Source organism: Emydura macquarii, unplaced genomic scaffold, assembly GCF_026122565.2.
Source record: "Emydura macquarii macquarii isolate MOO-44397 ecotype Brisbane River unplaced genomic scaffold, CSIRO-AGI_Emac_v2 contig_1483, whole genome shotgun sequence".
Classification (NCBI taxonomy): Eukaryota; Metazoa; Chordata; order Testudines; family Chelidae; genus Emydura; species Emydura macquarii.
In genome coordinates, this window is record NW_027131620.1 from 9,256,750 (window position 1) to 9,275,703 (window position 18,954).

Genomic DNA, 18,954 nt, shown 5'->3' on the forward strand with positions numbered 1-18,954 from the left:
CAAGAAGAGGCCTACCAGGATGTGCTGTAAGGGGCCCTTTTTCATCTTTTTTCCTCTTCAGCACATCTAAATGCTATTTCTTATGTAACCATACTTATCTTCTTTGAATCAAACCAACACCATGCACAGCAAGTTTGTGGCTGGAATACCAGCATGCAGTTAGCAAGGCTAAAAGTCAAGATGCCAGTGTACTTGGTAAACCACCAACTACAGTTCATGAGGAAGAAATCTACAGTTCATGAGCAAGAAAATTAGATGTAAATAACAACTTTAATGTAGCATTGTAAAAATATTTACTGCAGAGGGAATTCTGTCCTGCAATTTTACTAAAAAGAAAATAATATTCCTTTTCTTTAATGAAACAATTTTAATTTCCAAGACTTACATTTTAATACGTCCCATGGTTTTTCTGTTTAGCACAGGAGACTGGCCAGTATGATTTACATTAGGTTTGCTAATTTTCTGGACAGTGACTCTAAATGCTAAAGTTGTTTTTTGTTTTTTAAAAAAAACTTCCCTAGAGCTAATGCTCCCACATGTTATTCTATAAATATCACAGGACTGTATAGTCAAGGTTGGAAGTACCACAGAGAAAAAGCATCAACATGATGGAAAAAGTGTGATTTTTCTATTGCATTAGCAATTTCTAGGCAGCAATTATAGAGGAAATCTCTCAAATGTGCTGAATTAGCAACTATTCTTCTGGTTTCAAAAACACAGATATTAATCAAACTCAGGTAAAAATGGAAGAAACATCTATAATTAGGTTTTTAAGTACTAAGAATAAACAAACAAGCAAACAAAAAGTCAGCCATACACAAAATCCTTTTCATGATGAGATTGTTACAGCGTTTCCTACATTTGGGAAAATATATATGGAAGTCCAACCAAAACCTATAATGTCTCCTCTCCATACTTAGTATTCTTTTTACTACCCTCTCTGTGGTTGCTATTAGGAATAAATGTGAGACAGAAGAGGATTTCAGAACTCACTATTAAGACACAGATGTTACAATCTAATGGTCCTGTAGTCCATATTTTTATAAAAGGGACTTTTGCTACTCCAGATTTTTGTATTCTCTAATAAAAAAATTTGATGTCAAGCAAACTTCAGTTTCAGACTAATAAATATATTATGTTCCATGCAGTATCAAGCCGGTGATTAAGTACCACTCCCTCTATCAGACTACATTTTTATTTAAATTACACAGAACAAAACAGAATGGCTCATGAAACCGTAACTGTGGAGCAGATACCACACCTTCATAATAATGGTAGGAAAATTTTATTGTTGTAGTTAAGGCAAAACTAGCTATTTGTTAAAACATTTATTACAAACATTTCTTTTACCCTGTAGAAAGATGATTAAGCTTAATGGATGAAAGACTAATCTTTCACTTTAAGACTTCAGAGTTTGAGTTGCTGTCTTGAGGGAAATCAATTTGACATTCCTTAGTAGTATAAGCCTGAATCACAAAACTACTGTACATAATTTTGGCATAATTAGCAGTCTTTTCTTAAATAAGGCCCAGGAGTAAGCTCTTATGGTGACAATCACCTAACACTTCTCTAAGGAAAGACAGAGCTGAAACACAGATACAGTACCAGTCGCTGCATACAACAGCAAAGATCCTACCTATTTTTAGTTCATTTTTTCACTAAGAAAACAGCTGGGAGCCTGATGAAAATACACTGGTGACAAATTTAATGGTTTGAATTTTAAAGTTATTTTTAAACAAGATTCTAGTCATCTTTCAAAATAAGAAACATGGTTACGCAGCACTTTGGTTACTGCCTGATGAGTCTCTGTTAAACCTTGGATCCAATCAGAGCAGAACTGGGAAACTTATCAACACCTCCTCTGATCCTGAAGTTGGTTGCAGGCCCCTATTTTCTTTGAATAAAAGCAGCTCTGATTTGACCTGTCCTGTCCTGTCTTGCTTTCTCCCTTTCCCTCTGCTCTCACTTTCCTTGTGAAATTCTCCCTATCAGCTACAGAATTAGGCATCTACCTGCACTTCATACACATGGTGAAGCGAACAGATGTGGAGATCACTGCTTCCAGAAACAGTTTATGTAAGCTGGAAATTGCATTTGGTAATAAACTGGGTGGGTCATACAGGAGTTCGACTCCATGGAACACAGGCCGAAAATAAAGTGTTCTAGCAGAAACAGTGAAGAGTCAAGGATCTCATCTATGAAAGCACTCTCTGAAAGAATGGAAAGGAATTCACAACTCACAATCTATTGATGTTTATAAACATATTAACGACCCACATGATTTAAATTAAGATCAGGATATTAACACTAACCTTACATATATTGTTATCCTCTAATCTTTAAATCTGCCTTCCAGCCTACTCCTTTAAAAGCTTCCAACCTACTGCTTTAAAAGCAAACATTTTTACTGATTTGTTCATCTAACACAATATGCTCATGATTGTAACTTTACTTACTGATACATCAGGTTACATACACCTTACACCTAATTTCTGAAGTGACATTACCACCAGAATGATGATTATGTAAGAATATATTATTACTTTGAATTCATTTGATAGCTGATACCCATACATTTCAAAGCACTTTGCAAATATGAACTGCAACACCTGTGTGTGGCAGGAAAGGATTATGCCTATTTTACAGATGGGGAAACTAAGGCACAAAAAGATTAACTGGCTCACCCAAGTTCCCACAGCAAGTCTGTGACAGAGCCAGGAATAGAACTCATCCTGTGCCTTAATCACAAGTCTATCCTTCCTATTGCACATAAATATGTACAGTACTAAGGCACAGCAGGAATGAAAAATGTGAGTGCTAGTATCTTACTAGAGAACTAGGTAAAATAAAGACCAGATCATCGCTGAGACTCAACTGAAGGATAAAATATCAAGAGTTAAGTGAACTATTCCTTTCACCGTTTGTTATAAAATTACCATAGGCAGAAAGTTGTCTTGTCAGCCACTAATTTTGCAGATGTCTGGAGTATTATCTTCTAATGGTTATTGAAAGATTTTGTAATGTCTATACAGGAATGGCTAAAGTTCAGTTGTGGCATCTTGATAGCTAGTGAGCTAGATAGTTACTGCATTCTACCTACGGTCTTCAGTAATTTCACAAATACTTTCAACATTTACAATACATAAAGAGGAATAGTAAATTAACCCCAGTTGCCAGGATTTTAAGCATACGTGATTATACAGTGATCTCTTTTCAGTTCAGAAAATGATCTAATTTAAATAATGCTCCAGTACTGGCAGGCCACATGATCAGCATTAGATATAGCTCATTGCAGGGTTATGCCCCTTTGATATGCCCTCCTACATGACCCAAAGCCCTTACCCTCCCCCAACTGCAGCAACTTTGGTAAAAATAGCTCTTTGCTGGCTTTTGCTTTGCCTGTAGTTTACATAAGCACTTTGGGGGAAAGGAACCCTCCTAGTAGATCTAAAGTACTCAACAGCCTAGAAAATTTCTTGGGTTGCCAGTGCATTTTGAATACAAATTATAGGTCAGATCCTGTAAATCTTTATTCATGTGAGCAAGGCTGTGGGATTTGGTCTTAGATGTGCATACCTATTTTGCAGTATTAGTGTATCATCCACATAGATTTTATATTAACTCTAATTATTCTTTTTCATACAATTCAGATAGAAAGTCAATTTAGAATATGTTTATTGGTTTATATTACAGTGTTTTAAATCCCAGTAGCCATAAAATCAGATGTTGCCTACAAAACATTGAAATGAGTAACATAAATCATGCTTATTTCAAAATTAGCTTCCAATTTTTTTATTTTCTAGCTAATGCTTTATTTAAGATTAATTTAGTTATGTATTATAAGTAGTATTTTTCAATGATTTTTTTAACCTGATGAAAAATTTTCTTTCTTCTGCAGAAGAGATTACAATATATGGCATTGCAAAACAGTTTCTTACATTTCATACAACACAGGTCTGATAAACTTGTTACACTTCATTTTAGTCATGTTTCCTCATTTTCTGTTTAGCAGATCTTTTCCTTTTCTTTTCCCCCATCCCTGGGGTTCCTCCCACCCCCCCACTTCTCTAAGACCCCAAGTGCTCTACTTTTCCCACACCCTTATTCCCACTACCAAAAAAAGAATCATATCATCCCCCCCCACCACATAGCCACTAGATGCACCTTCTTCAAAAGCCTGTCAGTATCGCTCCTCAATCTGCCACAGAAAGTGTTACACAACAATGTTAAGTACTCTCTCACCCTGGGGACCCAGTGTGCTGCATCTGCAGTGCTCCCAGCCTAGGGAAAGATTGGGAATCAAACCTGGCTGTCACATGGCACTGCTAAGCATTGCCAACTGGGCTGGCCTAGATTCATGTTTGTGTCAAAATTTTTCTATTGTATTTTACCTTTTGGAATACTGTCAGCTTTATTCTGTTTTTTTTTAAATAGATATTGTATGAGGTTTTGCTGTATGTTTCTTTAGGTGCTGATAACGATAAATGCATTCTTTTAATTGTCTTCCTCACTCCCATAATGTTTCTTCTCTGCGTCAACATACCAGAAGCAACAAGGGCTCTCAGAAAAGCTCTATATGTTACAAGATGTAGTGCTCCCTAAGAGGGAACATTAGAAATGACAGATTCCAAAGTCAGGCAAAAATATCTTAGCGGCTATTCATAAACAATGTCGAGTAAACTGTAGAATTCTAAAAATATCACTGTCACACACCTGTTCCACATTTGCTGTTGTCAGAGTGCTTTGTAAAAACACACCACTTCAATAAGCTATTTCCTGCCAGAGCAGCATTCACTCTGGGCCTTTCACGGAACCACCCAGTCCTAAATGGAGAACCTCCCTTGTAGGTCCCCTGTATGAAAGGCTGATTGTTCCAGCCAATAGAATTCTGCAGTTAACATCAGCTGTCATGACATTTTAATCATAGTGGAGTCGACTAGCCTATCATCAAATCCACTCAGCAAATACAAGTCTGGCTGTTACGAAGGTAATGCAAAAATGACGCAGTCGACTCTGCACTCTTTTTGGCTTCCTTAAGTATTTATTTAGAACTTATAACTACATTTTATGACTACAGATTTTCTTTCTAACAGATGTTGCCTTAGCACACAGCTGCAGAGAGACCTTCCTTTTTTATTTTCATATTGTGCAGAAATGCCGCCCTCTCCCCCTTCCCCTGCAATCACAACTCGAAACAACTTCAGACAAGGGTTTTTTTTTAGTTTGCACGAAGGGAGTTGGTGAGAGTGCGGGGGGGGGGGGGGGGGGAATGAAAATTAATTATCAGGAAGCAATATTAAAGAAAGTTAGAATAGTCTCATTTTGATTTATTTTTAACATTCAAGGGGGCTGTGGTTTTTCTAGGAACAGTAACCAAAAGTACAATACAGTTTAAAATTTTTTTTTGATAATTTACATTTCCAATTAGTACTGAAAACAAAACCAAACAATCTTGCATTGAGAGAGTTTTGCTGATCATTTCACCTTTTCTTACACTATTAAAAGTTAACAAAGAGAAGCAAAACAATCAATTTAAGCATACTGGTACCTCAAAAGCAACTAACACTATATACAGTTTATAGAAACACAACCACTTCCTCCTTAATCCCCCAACACTTCATCCTAGGTAAATCCATTCCAGCACAGACTGAAAACAACTTTTCTTCTACAAACAAAGCAAATTAAAGGAAACTTTCAGCACACAAAACCAAAAATTTGGCACAAAAATTACCTACTTTCTTATTGGTTCAAATTTTATTTTAAAATGTCTATTTTTTATAAAAATAAACCAAGTATCCAACACGAGAGAAAATTTTTAAAAAATTTCCCCAAGTTATACAGATGCTAATGCACATTCTTTGGACGGCAAACTTCACAGCATTCAGTTTATAGGTGAAATATGTCTGCCAATGTTACAAGTTGCTCAATGTAAATTTGATTTATACAGACCATTACTTCCGTGTCTTTTGCATCAACATTTTAAAAAAATGTATTTGGTGTCTGGAGGACATAAATTTGATGCTCATGAAAAAGAAAGACTAATAATATCCGTTAGAGCTAAGTACAGTGATGGCAAGCACTGTGAAACTCCTCCACTTAGTTCTATCAACATGTTTCTAATCACTGTGTATGCTACATGGCTGCTTATTAAACCTTAAGCTTTTCTTGTGATGAAAATGTCAGTTGTGCCCATTTTATTGTCAACTGTAGGATGGTACTATGATGAGGCACCTACTACAGGGCTAGGATCAAAACACCCAACTAACTTCTCCTGGTGATATAAGCTAGGGCACACCACTTAGCCTCACCCAGTCAACAAATTCTTTAAAAGCTAAACTGCTACTTAAAACAGTTATTGAAAACTAAAGATCATAAAGCCTAACGCATCCTGGATCTAAGTTTACAGACTTTAATAAAGTTGCAGCAAGGATGAATTCAGCCCATTAACATTTTATTAAGTTTTACAGTCAAAAAACAAAATACTGGAGAAGTACGTTTGTTATTCAAGAGTGCTGCTTTATATTGTACAACTAAAAATCCAATATGAATTTCATGAAGAATTTATTTTGAGACAACTCTGGGGCAATACTGATTAATTATTTAGTGAGAACTTGGAATACAGCCATCAAATCACACATTAATGGATTATTTATATTTGAAAAGTATTGGACATTACAGTTAAACTGAAAATAACTTACAAAGCCTCTAACCTTCACCAATTATTGTCAACCTGTCAACAGTTTTACACCATCTCTCACTAACCCAAAATGAACTTTATCTACTCTGACAAGTAATGAACTGAAACTCTTCTCACATGGCCATCAAGTAAATCAGTCTTGATTGCGAGTTAAAAAAATACTAACTGCAAAAAAGGAAACATTTAATTTTGGAGGCCTTAAAAAAAGAGAAATTTGTTTTTAAGTTTCGCTCCCCACCCTCACTCCTTTGTATAATTACAAGAACTTTGGTAATAGTGGTTTATATTCTATTATTAAGTCTGTATCTACATATTAAAGTGTTCTCTTCACAAACGCAACAAAGGCCAATCGGAAATCTGCCACACTCTCTAAAAGAGTTTCATGTATGAAGACACACATTGAAAACAAATTTTCAAATTGTGTTCCGATCCTACTGCTCTCATGTTGATACTTTGGGGAAGAAAAGCATTTCAACTAAAATACAAAAACCAGCGAAAGTTGAACCACAAACTTTTGACCTATTTTCTAGTTTCTTTTGTACCAAACTTCAACATTCCTTCAAAAAGTCTCAGTAAATTTGAAAGGGCAGATTTGTACAGTTCAGTTCATCACTGCCACCAAAGCATATGGTTCACTGCAAAAATAGGTTTGTGGGGGAAATGCATGCAGCCAAAATTTTCAAATATTAATATTGTATCAGACTGACTTCACACACCAAGTACAACAATACTTATTGTAGGTTTGCTTTAAAAAGTTTAGCTCTAGATTTTTTCTTTGACTGAAATAGAAGTTTCAGTGTTTATTCATATGTTGTCATTCACTGGTACTATTCATATTCATTAGAACATTACAAACCATTTAGTGATGTAACTGCAATATCCTTTATCAATGAAATTTGCCATTTTTACCATGAAAATCTGTCATCTTCATCAATGACTCATGGAAGTCTTTAAATATATATTTCTAATGCCTGACTGTACTATTTTAAGACAATGTTAATTTTATGGACATATGCAAGCTTGTGAAGAAACACAGGCGTATAACAATTTCACTTCAGTCTGTAGAATGTTAACTTTCAAGTGAAGTACTTTCAGTACTGTATCATTTCGTTGACTATTTTCTGCAAGTTGTATCTGTTTTCAGAATTATAATTTAATGCTTACTCATATGTTCACATTCTTTCATTACATCAACTTTGATTTTAAGTAGACTATTAAAATTAAAATGTTAGCTATAGAAGATATCCTGGGCAAATGATCTTCCAGATTTGCATCAATATATATATTCTTTAGTAACCCAAAATTTCACCCTGCTTGTCACTTCAGCATACAAGTTCCCAGCTGACTCCTTATGCCTTTGCCTTTCAAAACAAGCAATAACCTTAAAGGTACGCCTTTCTTTTAGAAGGGAGAAAGTCTAACTGGTTATTTGAACAAAACACTTATGGCTCTACCCAGCCCTATAAACAAAATGTAACTAGAGAATTTTAATGGAAAACTTTTTGTTATTCAAGTAACAGATTAACTGTAGGTTGGGGTGTTTTTTAAATATAAACATGCAACTGCACACCTAATTTGTAAACTCAGTTGCCATTACTTTGCATACATATTGGATATTTGAACATGCAAGTGACTGTGTAGGGATGACTATTTGCATGAGCAAATGCACCACCTGCATGTGAAATCAATGGAACCTAGACCAAAAATGAATGCTCATTTTTGAAAATCAGGCACTAAGCACTTGAATCATAGTTCGTCCTTAAACCTTAAAGGCCCTGGGGATTATCCAGTGTTAAAATTTTGGACAAGCCAGTTTCCAGGGTTGAGAAGTGTTGCTAGAGTGTGCTATGAGCAGGCAAGTGAGGATCTACGTGGAAGCAGGGCCAGGTTGGGAGGAGACAGTTCCAACTCAGTCTTTTTGTTCCCTCTCTCCAAGGAGTGTGCTTCCCAGTGCAGGTAGACAGAAGTGCTATTTCTGCTTGAGCTAGCATACTAAAAATAGCAGTGTGGCTGCAGCAACATGGGCAGCGGCTTGGGCTAGCCACCCAAGTATGTACCTAGGGGGTCAGGCAGCCAGCCCAACCTGCCACCCTTAAATTTGTTTGGGGATGTGGACCACCACTACTACCTAAGGGATGAGGCTCTAGTTACCAATTATCTGTCTGTGGTGATGATCATGTGCTGTGGGTGAGGTAGGATGGTCTTGTGGTTAAAGCACTGGATTAGCAATTAGAAGGTCAGGATCTATTCCTGGACTCCACACAGACTCCCTGCGTGGCCACCGACAAGTCACAATCTTTTTGCTTCAGTTCTCCATCTGTAAAATGGGGATGATAATATTTCCCTACCACCGAGTGAAGTCATAAGAATGCATTCATTAATGTCTCTAGGATGTTTAGATACTATGGAATAGGTTGTCATAGGGCCTATTTGAAAGCATACTGAATGTGACACCTCACAAGTAGCTCACAGAACACTGGCAAGGGATGGGACTCAGAAACCAAACCAAAATGGTACTAAATAAAGAAATTAAGTTAAAAATAGAGCCATTTTAATAATTACTAGGAAAAGGAAGTTAGGTTAACACAAAGGCAGCCCCATCAAGCCAGGTATTAGCTGTAAAGGACTGATTTTCAGCAGGGAGACACACTCTTTATTGGCAAAGAGTGAGAGAGAAGTGCAATACAGTGCAGTCACTGTGGAGGAGGATTATCAAGTTGTGAACTGGGGGAGGGGTCTTAACTGCCTGCCCTTTGCTACAGGGCAGACTCACAGAAACAATAAAAACTTAAATTAAAATAAAGAGTTCCAACATCCTGACAAATTAAAAATAAAATCTTCATACAACCATGCCTGCTGGCTTTTTATCAGCTCGTGCTATTATGCAGAATTGCTATGCTGCAACATCCTTTCTGCTAAAGCAGTTTAAAAACAAATGATTTTTAAAAATTATTATTCATAAAGTTCTTCTGGAGTTGCCTGGCTCATTTTCAAGCTATCAAAGTAACTCTGCTGGTGCTGAACTGCAAAAGACGTGTCCTACTGTACCTACAGTGGCAACCTCCCCTAGCTTTCTCCTTCCCTGAAATGGCAGACAGCAGCAGGAGAAAACACAGCAAGGCATTCAAGCAGGAAATAGCGTGAGAATAGGCTCTCTCACGCTACTTCCAGCTCTTCCTGATGTTGGAGGAGTGTGAAATGGCTTGCAAATAGCCTCTCTCACACTATTTCCTTTTCCACTCCAGTCAACACTAGGAAGTGCCAGCTAAGAGATGTGCACAAAAAGCACAGTATTAAAATGAAGCAAAAATAAAACTGGTAAATAAGGTATCCTAAGCAAGTCAAAGCTAATTAAAGCAGAAATTCAAATATTTGACAGCAGAATCCACTGCTTAGAATTGTGTAAATTCACTAGGAGGGTCTAAATTCTATACCCAAACTTTGCCTCTCCCTTGTTATAGGCCTGACTCAAGAAGACCACTGAAGTCAATGAGTCATTCCATGGACTTTGGATCAGGCATTATGGGATCCTGAGCAAATCACTTAAATTCTTTGTGCCTTAGTTGACACCGTAAAAGGGGACCACCACTTACTGCTCCAACTGTCCCTAGAGTGTTTGTGAGGCTTAAAAAGAGGTTCTTGGATGAAAGATGATGTACAAGTGTTAACTATTATATTACTATTAAAGAGCTCAGGTCTATTCTGATTTATAAAATGGTTCACCCATCTCCAGTCATAATCTGAATAAAACTTTTCTGACTGACATCAGCTATAAGAGTTCATTATTGGATACAGTCTTCCAAAAGATTCCCTGAGCGTGATCCAAGCAGTCATTAAAAGGGTCACCAGACTGGATGGAGTCTGGGACTTCACAGAAAGAAAATGGGTGTAACACTCTGTGGCTGCCAGAGCTTGAAAAACTTTCCTGAATTACCTCAAGGAATCAGAAGTCATGGCACATCTGTGAAGTAGCCTGTGGTCCAGTTGCTGCAGCGGCTATTTCTAATATTACACATACAAAAAAAACTATGTTAAAATATTATGAAGGTTGCAAAAGCAAGCACCCAAAAGTTAGGAAATGACAGAAGTATGGTTGCCAGTGAAACCCTAATTTGGTCCCCTTGTACACATGCATTATGATACAGTCGTTATTTACATGATGGCATAGTATTTTTTTCACAGGCCCAGTGATTATTAATCCCATTTTACAGACAGGAATGGAGGCACAGAGAGATTAAAGTAAAAAAGTATCCACTAATTTTGAGTGCCCAATTTCAGCTGCCCAAGCAATGACTTTTCAGAGTACTTAATGTTATATAGTATTTTATATGTTCAAAGCACAACTTCCATTACTTCAGTTGCAGCTGCAAGTGCTCAGCACTTCAGCATATCAGATCCCAGGGTCTCTATTTGGGGACCCAGAAAAGAGAACACAATTAGTAACCAGTGTGAAAAGTTAATTTAAGCAACTTGACTAGCATCACAGAGCTATGTCTACGTCTACACTTAAAACGCTACCGCAGCACAGTGACAGCCATGTAGCGTTTCACTGTTGACACTCACTACAGTGACGGGCTGGGTTCTCCCATTGATGTAGTTAATCCACCTCCCTGAGAGGTGGTAACTAGATCGATGGAATTCTTCCGTCTCCCTAGCTCTGTCTACACTGGGGGTTAGGTTGGCATAGCTACATCTCTCATGGGAACTGAGAGACGTAGCTATGCCAATGTAAGTTTTCAGTGAAGACTAAGGCCCTAATACCTTTACTACAGATTTATCCTGAATTATCTATGCTCAAATTAAGTCCTCTTAAATTAACCTAGTTTGAGTTAGAGTGACCACACTGTAAAGTAACACTCCGCTGCACAGAGTGGACTAGATTACCACACAGAATGATAGTACTAGAAGCAGAGAGAGATTGCATTAGCAACTGACAAAGTGTACCAACTAGCAAGCTGTGGCCTATACCTCCTGATGAGCCAGCGAACACAACATTCAAGCTAACTGTTTTTGTGTGTGCACAGGACTCAAATTGGGGTGTCAGCAGAAGGTAACAGAGCACAAGAGAGACGGTATTCCTGTCTTCAGTTCAGGTGCCTGGATCCCAGATGGCCCAGAGCTGCAATTTCTCAGCTCCTGATTGAAGTATGCCCAGTGCAAAGGGAATCTTGAGGGAGTTTAGCTGCTGAAATCTAAGAAGTCTACTGAGCATGTGCCAACTGTGATTTTTCAAAGGTTTATACCTTGGCCAAATTTGGCAGATTTCAAGGGGACTGCAAAAGTCATATACCTGATATAAAGGTTACCTCACAAATTTTAAGTTCCTGCTCTAAAGTGTGGGAGTGCTAGAACTTTTCACAAAAAAAACCCCAAAACATCTTTGTAATTTGGGCAAAACAATCCATTTTTCCCTAGCCTGGCTCTTGGAAAAGGCTGAAACATATTCAATAAAATCTTCCGGAAAAAAAAATTCAGCCTGAGGCAGACCCTTGGCATGCAAAATTTCATCCCAAATTATTGACGTGTGGCAAAGTGATAAGCAACTGAAAACAGGGTCTTATCATAGGAAGTATCTGGCAATTTTAGTAATAGCTGGTGCTAACAGCCCTGCCTAGAATAGCTGAGCCCTAAAACATTAAAATGGTTATTCAGATTAGTTTTAGGATTGTCTGGGATAAGATTGCACTTGACTAAAAACATTTGCTGTGTATACGGCACAATTTCTAAAGTGGGTCAAAAATATGTTAATCTGGGTGGACAACTTGATTAGGCAAAAGTCTCCTCATGAAAAAATGGCAGCAATTACTGTAGTTTGATCCTTGAGCTCCTAAACCATAAATTAACATCTTAATGCATTCCTTTTATTTTATATACTTTTAACAATGTTTCCTATTGTACCCAGTTTCACAAAGTATAATATTAAATCATTCAGAAATTACAGCAAAATTTATGGTCCTGCTGAATTAACTCGATACATTTGTGTTTTGGAATCATGTGGTTTGGTAAGTATTTGAAACAACAATCAGTGCAACTTTTGTTTTCTGATAACAAGCTAGCCCTCCAAATAAGATAAGCCCCTTAATGGATTTTATTCCCTATAAACATTACACTGACTGACCGATACACTGATGTAAAGACTGCCATGAAAATTAGTTAATGGAAGCAGTCTGATTAATCAAGAGCACGGCATTAAGACAATGCATTACAGTAGAACCCAATTAATTCACACTTCACATGTACAAACGGTGATCTCCCTCGTTCTGAAAGATGTAATAGCAGAGGCTGCAGCGAGGTCTCACATTACTAAGGGTATGTCTACACTGCCGTGGTGGCAGGCATCGATTGAGCGGGTTGGTGTAGACTCGCTCAATCGATGGGAGAGCACTCTCTGGACAACTCAATTAGTCCACCTCTCTGAAAGGCAGCATAGATGGGAGGACGTCCCGTCGACTCAGCGCTGTGAAGACGCTGTGGTATGTTAACGTAAGCACGTTGAGGGGAGATTACGTAGCTTATGCATCTCCCGTCGACTGCTGTTGCCAGTGTAGACCAGCCCTAAGATTTCATTACTTTTACCAAATGCACTGCAGAACACTGACATTACCCCTAGTTTAAAATAAACTATAAATGTCAAAATCAAAGAAGAGAGGACTAAGGTGTTAAAGGCATTTTGGCATCTATCTGCATCTTTAGGCACCTAAATACCTTTATCAATCTGGAGCACAACTTCATTATGTGTTTATACAGTACTGAACAAAATGGGCCCTCCCCCCATGGGTGCTACCACAATACATAGAACAGCAACAAACTGTATTTGGTGATGATTATCATTGGTTTGTAGTCGTGCAGTTTCACTTGCTCATTAATCATTAACATTCAGTTGATCATTCACAATGGCTATCCCAGTCATTAATACAATGTAGTCAAGTTTTATTAAAGGACAACAAAATTCAAGCTAAAGAAATGGGCGTTTAGTGCTATAAACAAGTCTTCTGGCTACGTCTACACTATCACCTATGTTGGCAAAACTTAGGTCTCTTGGGATGTGAATATTCCACCACCCAAGCAATGTAAGTTACACTGACACAACATTGATGTGCACAGCTTGCAGAGGTTTTTTTTTAAGCAGACAGGAGAGCTCTCTCCCATCGACATAGAGCGTCTTCATCAGACATGCTGCAGCACTGTACATATAGACATACCCTTGTGCAGTAAAATGGAGACAACAAACCCTACATTCTTTAGTATTAAATAATACTGTATATCCGTTAATAAAAATGCATTTTTGTGCCCTTCATGGACTAGATAGGGAAGTTTTTAAATTATCTATCATTGCTTTGAGTTTTCTGTATTCTATATCACTAGCCAGAAATGATGATAAATATTACAGTGCAACTTCCATAAACACTTCTACTTTTTTCCAGTGCGAATCTCTAGAATATTCAAGGACAAGGAGTCCTAGTTCTGCTGTTCAATATAGTTCCCTTCTCACACCTACAGTGCATTCCATATTGAGCGAATTTGATGAAAGCTCCTAGACCACACATTTTCTAAAAACAGAACTGAAAGTAACTAGTTACCAAATCCAGTTAAGGGAAGGGAAACTGTCTCTTTCCCCGTCCCCTGAAACTGCAAGCATTAGTAAGCAGGAAGTACAGTAAAGCTCATGATGAGTAGAGGCAGCTACTCTTTCAAAATCAACAGGGATGCCTCCATGCTGACAAATTTCATTTACTCTCAGCAAACCTGTGTATCGTTTCAAGCTGCAGAAGTGGAAGGAGGGTACTAAAAAACCTAAGTGATGAACAGAAGACAGCAAATGAGCTGTCCTTACAGTTAATGTTACAGCCTTGGGCCTCTCGAATAGTTCCATGTAAAGTTAATCATAAGGTATATTTGAGTGGGGGGAAGGGAAGCAGGAGAGAAAAAAAGAGGCATCTAGGATGCATTAAATATTAACCTACCATGGGAAGATGCTGAAAAGTTTTAAAATGGTCAGAATAAAGTAACTACCAGGCTTAGCTGATGGGCAGACATGGGAGAGAGATACTACTCCAAGAATCTGGTGCCTAGACAATACAGCAATGTGTGTGCTATAAATATGATTGATTAGATAAGGGATGGGCTTATTTCACAGGGATGGGAGAGGCAGCTGGGATAACTGCCTCTGCCCTACACCCCTGGGTGGGTTCTTCATGGCCTGTGAAAGAGTGAGTCTGCACATCCCAAAATCTCTTGCTTTTCAACATGATCCAAGATCAGAAGTAACAATTTTAAGTATCACTGATACCCTGTTGGAAAATAGCTATTCTCTCTCTCTCAATACAGAGAATCAACTTTAAAACCCAGAACTATAAAAGGAGAAACAAAGCTAAGCAGAAGTAAGCCAAGCCAACTCCTCAGATTTTTCCACTTGAAAAGAGAGATTAAAAGGACTAAATCATTTCACTTTTTAATATCTAAAAGAATGGAGGTCAGTTTAGGCCATGGAGCAGGGCTTGGTCTTTCCATTTTGGCAAACTATGGACAGGCAGATGGATTCAGTGAGAAGCAACAGAATTGCAAGCCTCAAACCTAGTAAAAATAAAGCTTAATTCACACTCCATTACACACAAATTGCTGGCTTGAGGTGTGTCTCACCCTAGTACAGAAAGCCGTCCCCCTTCTGTATCATTTTAACCTCCATTGTGCTGCTGTGCAAGGAGGCATGCAGGTGGAAAGGCCATACAGGCCTGTCTCCACGCTCCCTTTGCACTGCTGAGAGCTGCTGGCTCCAAACAGCGAGTATGGAAGGAGAGGGAGGAGTCACAGGGTCACTATCCACACCCAAAAATGCCTAAGTTGTGAATGGAGGGGACAGTAGCTGCTCTGCTAGCCCATTGGGTGGAACAGCAGCAAAGCACGGGCTGGACTACATTGACTGAAGACAGATGCCATCCTCTCAACCTCCATTCTTCCCACACAAAGGCTTTTTGTGAGGGCTTTATGCATGCTTTGCACAGGGATGGGTTAAGTTCCCCTTTGATAAGCAAAATTTGGAACACCAAATAAATATATACATTCCAAGCTGATTTCTTCACTGTTACTTTATGAAAAGACTGAAAAGCTTGGTTTTAAACAGCCTAAGAATCCTGTACCTTGCAAACCCTTTTGTACATTAATACACTAGTATGCAAAAGTACAAATGTGCTTATTATATGTGTAAGAATTAGACTGCACCAGTAAAAAAGCTACATATTAAGCAACAAACACTTGAACGCAGTCCTAGTCATCTTCATTAAGGTAAAAAATAATACACACATTTACAAAAGGCAATCAGCCTTAAGAGTTGATAACTGTCAACCTCTATCAGTGAAACTGTATAGAAACTAGAGTGTGAATAGCTCAAAGACAGAAATCACTGAACATTTTAAAAAAATTTAACTTTGGAGGACCAAAAAAACACTTCCTGGAAGATGGATTTATTTTGAAAACAAAAAATAATAGAATTGTTATTTAAATTCAGAAGTGCCAATTTCTTGTTTTATTCTGGCAGTTTTAAAAATTTAAAAAACTTGGATATTTTCTATGAACGAACTGCCCACTTAAAAGAGTGAGTTAACTGCAGAATAGAAACCTAAATCCCATTACTATTATTAATGGTTGACTCTACACTAAAACCAAAATAACCCTTACTGGTTAAATCTCTGTTTTGTCTTTAGTGGGTTTCTTTTGTTTGTTTTAAATGTGGTCATTGGATTAATTTCAAGATAACAATCAGCCTGTCATTATAATTTTGCCAAAGTAATTTTTGACACTTTTCTAGAAGATTCAGTAGCAACGAGGCACGTTGTGATTTTAAAGCAGAGTTAATTCCTGAGCAAACAGTTTTCATTATGAACATCTTCCTTTTGGTCCTCAGATGATTTAAAAAAACAAAACAAAAAACAAACAAACAAAAAAACCCCAAAATAGTGCAGTGTCTAAAAGCACCAAAAAAAGGAACTAGGATTAACAAGAAAAAAATCCTTTATAAAAAGAACTACCACAAAGTTGCAACAAATTCTAAATTACATCAATACAAACATTGAGATTACAGAATAAATTAAAAACAAGTTGGACAGTAAAAAATATTTTAGAAAAATGTCTGTAATTTGTCACCAGTGGTCAGGTTTTATTTTTGGTTGAACAACTCATGCTGTAAAAATCAAAGTTCTACTATATGGAGCAGGATGGTAAAACCAACACAAAAAGACATTCCTGACTGCTGATTCAACATAAAGTCAATGTCCAGCAATCATCAATGTCTGGAAAAAATATTTTAAAGTTTTCTCCTGAATTATCATCTTAAAGCAAAACATAAAATTGTTATCCCATTCCAGTACACAGCAACATGACGAGTGAGCACAAGTTCCAAACACTACCACCTACTTCTGCTAGCAGAAATAGCAAGGTAACCAAACACTACCAGAAACAATACATGGTTTTTACTATTTCCGTTAGTAAGGACAATACAAGGGCAACACTTTAGGGCATAGTGTTACACATCAAACTCCCAAAACCCTTTAATATTTCTTGTTGTGTAACGAATAAACTTACAATTAAACCACTAAGTGACCATGTAAAGGACTAGAAAAATATCTGCAGGTCAAACAAAATTGTACTAGAAACACTGGCATAACTTTAAAGTGGTTTCTTAAGACCCAGAACTGTGCCAAGCTTTTCTAGCAATGATAATTTTACATTTATTTTTGGTCTAGGGTTAAACAGAGACAAAGTCATATTCTACTTTATCTAATGCTCTTAAACTTGTGAAAGACCCAGTCCTACACACAAGCACTCCAGGCCTCTCATAATTAGAGATTCAACTGTTTCCTCAACCACAAAATCTTACTTTTGAATTCTATCAAAAGTTAAAGAGAAAGACAGACTCCAGTATTAATAGATGGTACCTTTCAACTATAACTCTTTCAAATAAAAAAGATTTCATTATGCACTTGAGAACTAGATGTTTTCTGGTGGATCCTTCTCGCCTAAGTATAAGTAATCTTTTTATAAAACAAATGTAACACAGTAAAACAACCAAACTTCTCAACTATGCTATGAGTGAAGAATTGCAAATTTTCATCCCGTCTCAATGTGCCTAAATTATGACTATACATAGTAATGTTAATATGGGATTGGAGTGATTCCCATTCTGAACTGTGCATGAACTGTTCATCCAGTCCCTGCCGATTGTCCATGAGCAGCTGGCTGGTGGCTCCACCTCCTTCTTTTCAGCTATTAAAATGCATTAAAAAGCTACAAATAAAGTTCAGTAGAACCTCAGAGTTACAAACTGATCAGTCAACCACACACCTCATTTGGAACTAGAAGTACACAATCAGGCAGCTACAGAGGAAAAAAAAAAAAAGAAAGAAAAGCAACTACAGTACTGTACAGTACTGTGTTAAACGTTAACTACTAAAAAATTAAAGGGAAAGGAGCATTTGTCTTCTGTATTGTAGTATTTCAAAGTTGTATTAAGTTAATGTTCAGTTGTAAAATTTTGAAATAACAACCATATTGTTTTGTTCAGAGTTATGAACAACCTCCCGAGATGTTCATAACTCTGAGGTTCTACTGTAAATGCTTCCCCAATATAACTGCTCCATGTAAACAGGTGCTGTTGCCTCAGGGATTTTATTTGACTGCCAATGGAAAAGGAGGTGGGGTTCAAGTGATTGTCAATGGAGAAGAAGGGGTTGGCTTTCGGGCACACTATTAAGATGCAGTCCATCTCAGAAAAAAACAGTCCCCTGTCAAGACCTTTTTAAGGTATCTCCTGCATTTGCAGTATAATTTTTGTTTAACATGTAAAGACCACCTTTAGCTGACTGTTTTTGGTAGTCCCACAAGTGGCTGATTAAGATGTGTTTACTATGCAGTGAAACCTTTTTTTTTTTTCATGGGACAGAAGAGATGTTATCAGGAAATAAAGTGGATTCTATCATTTGCAATCACAAAGAAAATTGTGGCTATTGACTATATCAGAAAAAAGTACTACTTACTACTGTGCACAATCAATCAACTGATATTCATTAGACCTCTCATAGCAGGCTTTCACACCTTCATCTTGCCAAAGTGTTTTTGTATGTTCATAAAACTCCTGAAAGCAAAACAGATGGAAAAAGTCAGCAAGAAAAAGAGTATGTACATACAAAGAAAAACAATTTTAACTGTTTTATAATTATGAACCATGTAACATGCTTAGTGCTAACTTTAGAACACAGCTAGAT

The 18,954-nt window shown here is 37.3% G+C and overlaps 1 protein-coding gene across 4 annotated transcripts in view; it reads right to left on the reverse strand.

Annotated features, from left to right (window-relative positions):
* The window catches only part of GNAS (GNAS complex locus), a 220,204-nt gene that overhangs the window by 37,760 nt on the left and 163,490 nt on the right, over positions 1–18,954 (reverse strand). For all 4 annotated transcript variants that reach the window (XM_067554160.1, XM_067554161.1, XM_067554163.1 and 1 more), the window contains exon 5: positions 18,727–18,824. In XM_067554160.1, coding sequence (XP_067410261.1) covers positions 18,727–18,824 — 98 coding nt within the window. The remainder of the gene's footprint in view (positions 1–18,726; positions 18,825–18,954) is intronic.